The sequence below is a fragment of the Bubalus bubalis genome, chromosome 24 (genome assembly GCF_019923935.1).
Source record: "Bubalus bubalis isolate 160015118507 breed Murrah chromosome 24, NDDB_SH_1, whole genome shotgun sequence".
In the NCBI taxonomy this organism is placed as follows: Eukaryota; Metazoa; Chordata; class Mammalia; order Artiodactyla; family Bovidae; genus Bubalus; species Bubalus bubalis.
The window spans coordinates 15,766,532-15,773,321 of NC_059180.1; the positions used below are offsets into that span (position 1 = coordinate 15,766,532).

The following is a 6,790-nucleotide window of genomic DNA, read 5'->3' on the forward strand; positions in this document are numbered from 1 at the left end:
TAGTCATTCTGACAGGTGCGAGGTGATACTCATTGTGGTTTTGATTTGCATTTCCTTGATGATTAGCGCTGTTGAACATCTTTTCATGTGTCTGTTGGCCATCTGTATGTCTTCTTTGAAAAAATTCCTATTTGAGTCCTCTGCCCATTTCTATTCTTTTTGATTTTTCTTTTTCCTCTTCCCATTTTTAAATCATATTTTTTTGTCGTTGTTATTGAGTTGCATGAGTTCCTTATGTATTTTGGATATTAACTCCTTATCAGATGCATGATTTGCAAATATTTTCTCCCATTCTGTAGGTTGTCTTTTCGTTTTGTTCATGGTTTCCTTTGTGGAGAAGCTTTCTAGTTTGATGTAATCCTGTTTACTTTTGCTTTTAATGTCAAATCTAAAAAGTCATTGTCAACACCAATGTCAAGGAGATTATCATCTGTATTTTCTTCTAGGAGTTTTATGATTTCAAGTCTTACATTCAAGTCTTTAAATTATTTTGAGTTTACTTTTGCATATGGTGTGAGAAAGTAGTCCAGTTTGTCTCTTTTGTAAGTAGTATAGTTTTCCCAACACCATTTAATGAGGAGGCTCTTTTCTCTATAGCATATTCTTGACTCATTTGTCATAGGTTAATTGACAGGTTAATTAATTGATAGATTAATTAATCAATTAAGTGTGAGTTTGTTTCTGGGCTCTCTATTCTGTTTCATTGGTCTATGTGTCTGTTTTTATGCCAGTGCCATGCTGTTTTGATTACTGTAGCATGAGATATAGCTTGAAATCAGGGAACAAGATAGTTCTTGGGGTTCATCGTATACTTTCCAGGCTCCAGCCCTGGGATCAGCCATTTTCCAAGGAGTCTGGTGGAAGAGGCGATCCACCTCAGCCCAGAGCATACTTGCACACTCTTGCCGTGTGTGCATATGTCCGTGCATGCTCAGTCTCTAAGTTGTGTCCACCTCTTTGTGACCCTATGGTCTGTAGTCCACCAGGCTCTTCTGCCCATGGAATTCTCCAGGCAAGAATACTGGAGGGGGTTGCCATTTCCTTCTCCAGGGGATCTTCCTGACCCAGGGACCGAACCCTCATCTGTATTGGCAGGTACATTCTTTTATCACTGAGCCACCTGTTAAGCCCATACTCTTGCTGACATGCCAACAATTCATGGTCCTGGCCGTTCTACATCCAGGCAGTTTCTCAAGGTTGCGTTGACAGTGAGTAACGCTGAGGGATGAAGTAACGTCTCCCTTCAGGACAAACGGCAAGTTTGCTTACCACTTACTCAAAAAGAAGGAAATTCTCGAAGCTCAGAGTTCCTTAGCTGTGGGGCAAGCCTCTCCATGTTCACCCCTGTGCAAATCAGGGGTGAGCAGAACTGAAGCAGACACAGTTCACCTGCTGTTTGCTGAGTGATGAGTGGTGGGTTTCTGTTTCTCTGACTCAGGAGTCTCATGTCTTTGTCAGACTGACTCGTTAGCTTGTGAGTTGGATACAATCCCAGGCCCTGATATTGGCCTGTTTCAGTCACATGTCATGTACATGTATTATTACTTGTGCAACATAAAAATCCCTGGAGGAGGAAATGGCAACCCACTCCAGTATTCTTGCCTGGGAAATCCCATGGATGGAGGAGCCTCTCGGGCTATAGTCCATGTGGTCATAAAGAGTTGGACACAACTGGGTAACTGAGCACAACATATATATCAGTTTTGATTTTTTAAAAAAGAAAGGCAAAAAAAGAAAAAAATAAAGTCGTATATATACCAAAAGTCAAAGCTTACAGATTAAAGGAAAGTGAGAAAACAGCAACCACCCAAAGAAGGAAATAGAGAACTCTGCTCATTCCTACCCAACAAAATTTGTTAATCCCTCTGTAGATATCTTTTCAGGGTCTTCCATGTAGATTCCCACATTTTTATTAGTCTTCTGCAAAAATAAGATCATAGCATAATGGGAGGGGGCTCAAGAATGAGGGGATATATGTATACTTCTAGCTGATTCATGTTGCTGTACAGCAGAATGCAACGTGACATTGTAAAACAATTATCCTCCAATTAAAATGAAAAAAGGAGGGGGGTTCCCTGGTGGCTCAGTGGTAAAGAATCCACTTGCCAATGCAGGAGGCACAGGTTTGATCCCTGATCTGGGAAGATCCCACATGCTGTGGAACAACTAAAGCCCATAGACCACAACTATTGAGCCTGTGCTCTAGAGCCCCGGAGGTGTAGCTACTGAGCCCACGTGCAGCAGCTACTAAAGCCCGCGTGCCCTAGAGCCCATGCTCCACAACAAGAGAAGCCACCGTAGTGAGAAACTCAAGTACCACCCACTGGAGAGTAGCCCCCACTCGCTGCAACTAGAGAAAAGCCTGTGCAGCAACGAAGACCCAGCGTAGCTACAAGTGATTAAATAAATACAAAGTTTTAAAAATTAAAAAAAAGATGATAGCGTATTCAGTGCTTAATAACCACTTAGATTTAGTTGGGCAGTCCATCCCTGGGGCTGTTGCAGTGACCACTTCCCACTTCTTGAGAAGTCCTGAGCCTACCAGGAATTTCACGCAGCCTGCAAAGCCTCTCACTGCCCCTAGCCAGAGTCAAGGGCTTCCTCTCGCCCTGGTATTTCCTGGGAGCTCCTGGGGCAGAAGAAGTGCTAGCCTTGGGGGCACACCTAACAGCTTGGGGACCACAAAGGCAAAGGAAACCGCCTTCCGCTCCCATCTCCTCCTCCACACCCCTTGGTTTTCAAGCACCCATCTCCACCATAGGGTGGTGCCATAGCGTCATCTGCTCTGACCCCTGTACCTGTTCCAGAGTCACCAGCTTGCCATCCCATTTTCCAGTGAAGATCCAGGAATCCCCATTCCAGAACCCGCCCACCATCCCCACCTGCTGCAGCTGAGACCCCAGAGCCCCTGTTATCACCTGGGACCCTGAAAAAGTGAGTGATGCCTCTCTCATCACACGGCAATGTAGGAGCGGGGCGGTTGGGGCAGGATGCTGGGTGGGGTGGGTGGAGCCAGGGGCCACTTCCTTTCCCCTTGGGGCCCCTGACAGCCAGTCTTGCCCCAGCTTCAGGAGGAGTTGGAGCAGCCTGGTCACAGCCCTGTGCCCTTTTCAAGTGAGCTGGTAAGCGGTGGGATGTGGTGGGGCAGGGGCCTCAGTGGACCTAGGAATGTGCCTCTGGTTTGAGAAGACCTTGCCAGATAATGGGAAAAAAGGATGAGGAGCCATCGGAGCTGCAGGGCAGGGCAGGATGGGGCGGCAATGGCTAGAGCGCACCAAGGGGTCCTGAGGGATAGAGTTGATGGGGGTGCTGCCAGTGTCTTGTTATTTCTGACACTAGTGAAAGCAGGGGTGGAAAAAGCCGTTGAACCGCAGAGTTCGGCCCGGCAGTTGGCAGGGAAGTGGGCAGGAGGGGAGGGCCTGACTCGGTCCTCCCCCTGTCCCCAGATCCTTATGTGTTCTACTTCTCCAACTTCCCCACCCGCAGGTCCCAACTCCTGCTCATGCCCGTTGCTTTGGAAATGATCCTGCTTCTCCTCCTCTTCGGGAGCATGGGGGCAGAAAACCTGACTGAAGTGTCTCCAAGAAGCTCTCCTTTGTGGACATCTAAAGCCACAATAGCCTCTCTTTCTTCGGTCTCTGAGACCCTACCTTTCAACTTAGTGACAACCAGTCTTACAACAAACAAGGTCTCTAAGATGAGTGATAACCCTGAGCACCAGATCTTACCGCCTTCCTCGATTCCCTATATAGCCAATGTGGTGTCCTCTCCTGAAACTTCCCCCACTGCCAGCAGGGGCAGTCCTGTATCTGAGTCAACAATCTCCCAGGAAGATTCAATCAAGTCAATAAAGCCCATGGAAATCTCTGATGCCCCCAGCACAACTGGTGTCTCAGTAATGAAACCTACAGGATTCCCTACTATGACTAGTGAAACCATGGCAACTAGCCCTCTGGAGACCTCCAATGGGACCAGTGGAACTAGCCCTCTGGAGACCTCCAGTGCGACCAGCAAAGTCCTATTAACTATGGCAACTAACTCTCTGGAGATCTCTGGTGGGACCAGTAGACCTCCTGTCACCATGGCAACAAGCTCTCTGGAGACCGCCAGTGGGACCAGCAAAGTCCTGTTAACTATGGCAACTAGCTCTCTGGAGCTCTCTGGTGGGACCAGTAGACCTCCTGTCACCATGGCAACAAGCTCTCTGGAGACCGCCAGTGGGACCAGCAAAGTCCTGTTAACTATGGCAACTAGCTCTCTGGAGCTCTCTGGTGGGACCAGTAGACCTCCTGTCACCATGGCAACAAGCTCTCTGGAGACCTCCAGTGGGACCAGGGAACCCCTTGTCACCACGGCAACTAGCTCTGTGAAGACCATCAGTATGACCAGTGGATCCCCTGTCATCATGAAAACTAGCTCTCCTAAGACCTCCAAGGGGACCAGTGGACTCCTGAGCACCATGCCAGCTACCTCTCTCAAGACTCCCATGGGGACCAGTGGCTCCACTAGCCATGAAGTAACAACATTCAGCCCCAATACCTCCACAAACATAAGCAGGAGGGACAAACTAATTCCAGCTCAGGGGACAAAAGGCACCTTGCTGGTGGCTGTGCTTGTGGCCCTGCTGGTGGTCGTTGTCCTCGTGGCCTTAATCCTGTTGTGGCTCCGGCGGCAGAAGCGGAAGACAGGAGTCCTGACACTGGGCAGCAGTTGGAAACGCAATGGGGCGGTAGATGCCTGGGCTGGGGTCGCCCAGGTGCCTGATGAGGAGGCCATGACAGCCACAGAGGGAGCGTCTGGGGGGAACAACGACTCTGATGGCCCCCACAGGGAGGGGTCTGGCCAGCGACCCACACTCACCACTTTCTTTGGTAGACGGAAGTCTCGCCAGGGCTCCATGGCGCTGGAGGAGCTAAAGGCAGGGCCAGCCTCCAGCTTAAAGGGGGAAGAGGAGCCGCTGGTGTGCAACGAGGATGAGGGTGCAGAGGCCCCTACTTCTAATGGGCCAGAAGCGAGAGAGGTGAAGACCCCTTAATGCTCGAGAATCTCAAGACTGGAGTAGAACCATTCCCGCTTTTATCACCTTCCCTCCCATCATCACCAAGAGCTTGATATCCAACCTCCTCATCCATCACCCAGCATTTTCACCCAGCACTCTTTGGATTTTAACACAGCATCTTCACCCTTAATCTTCATTCAGCTTCTTAACCCTGGCTCTTCTAGCCAGCATCCACACCCAGCATCCACCCCCAGCACCTAGACCAGGGCCTACACCCACTGAACACTTGCAGATGGAACGAATGAAACTTCCTCATCAACACCTACTTCTCCCCATCACATTTTCTCCACATTTTGGTCCTTGAAACTAGCCGCTGAGTCTCTGGAAACGCCAGACTTCCTGGATTGGTGATTTCTCAGCAGATTCCCCACAGATATCAGAGTCTGGGAAGAAGGAATTGGCAACCCAGCAAGCTCCCACTTCAGGATTACTCTGGAAAGTACATTTGGCCCCATGGATTAGATCATTTGTACCGGATTAGCCCATGAACTGCCTGTAACTCTGGGTGCCAGTGGTCTGTGCCAGGCCAGCCCAGAGCATGGGCTGGGTGGTGTCACCTCGGGGTGCTTTCAGTGTATCTATGATGGCTCCAGACCCCTAGACTGGCCCACGGTCCCAGCTGCCACACTCCCCCCACCTCTGGACGGAGGCGGCCAGAGGCTTCGGTTGTTTCTCCTCCCAAGAGCAGAGGTGAGAAGTTTCTGGGCAGGTGTAGTTCTTAGAAGTCTTGGTGTCTGCGTGGGTCCACTCATGCATGCGGTTTGTGTGCAGGAGGCGAGGACTTGGTGATGTTTGTGACGGACAGTGGGGAGTAGTACAGACAGTGTGAGGGAGGGGGCAGGAAGGGCTGCGGAGGCTGGGGAGATGCCACCCTGAGGAGGTGCTGAGAGGCACCCTTGTCTTTGCTCAGATGGGTGGAGGTGGAAGATTTAATTCTGTCTGTGGCCTGGCTTGCGAGAAAGACTGCATGTGTGACTGAGTGTCGTTCTTCAACTCAGCCTCAAAGTACCCTGTAACCCCTACCCCTATCCCCTCTTCCCCTCCCCCACCCCTCCAGCCACACCCTCCCCCACTTCCCACCCCCCCACTCTTTCATCCATCATCCCCTCCCCTCCCCCCATCACCCCGCCAATGCACACACTGAGTCCCAGGACTCGCTGATGCTGTTACCCGTTTAATTGTGAGAGAGGGAGCTGTGACAGGTCCCAGAATCAGGAGCATCCCTGTGGCTCTGGGATGGAGAAAAGGGGACAAGACCCAGCTGCACTATCTCTGAGACCATTCCAGGCCAGTGCCCTGGGCACCACGTGGACCCAGAGGCCGTTGGTATTTCCCCAGAACAAAGAGGATTTGCAAAGAGGAAGTTGTTGAGTTAAGAGGAGCAGTGACCAAGAGCAGACGTACTGACCTACAAAAGGAGAGGCCAAGAGACACCATGGTGGTGTGAGTGCCAGGTGGTTTGGATCAGAGGGGATGTGGGAGACAGGGAAAGGGCTGGGTCAGTCAGTTCATGGGAGGGTGGGGGAGAGATGGGGAGAGAAGTGGCAGAAAGTGGCCAGGGACCCACCCAGAATTGTGCCACCCACACCTGGGCAAGCGGGGGTGGAAATCTAAGTCTTCCCCACACTTGTCTGGGTGCCTTTTTTTTTTTTTTGGCCATGCCATGCAAGCAGGAGGGATCTTAGTTCCCCAACCAAGTATGGAACCCACACCCTTTGTCAAATAAATAAA

General features: G+C 50.5%; 1 protein-coding gene across 2 annotated transcripts; it reads left to right on the forward strand.

Annotated features, from left to right (window-relative positions):
* Positions 1 to 2,557: 2,557 nt before the first annotated feature.
* SPN (sialophorin) lies at positions 2,558 to 6,790 on the forward strand. 2 transcript variants are annotated; one of them, XM_044935790.2, is made up of 2 exons: positions 2,558 to 2,934; positions 3,487 to 6,790. In XM_044935790.2, the coding sequence occupies exon 2, from the start codon at positions 3,503 to 3,505 to the stop codon at positions 5,033 to 5,035; it is 1,533 nt and encodes a 510-aa protein (XP_044791725.2). In that variant the 5' UTR covers positions 2,558 to 2,934; positions 3,487 to 3,502; the 3' UTR covers positions 5,036 to 6,790. The 2 variants fall into 2 exon arrangements, with proteins under 2 accessions (XP_044791725.2, XP_006070511.4); XM_006070449.4 differs by lacking the exon at positions 2,558 to 2,934 and adding an exon at positions 3,039 to 3,122.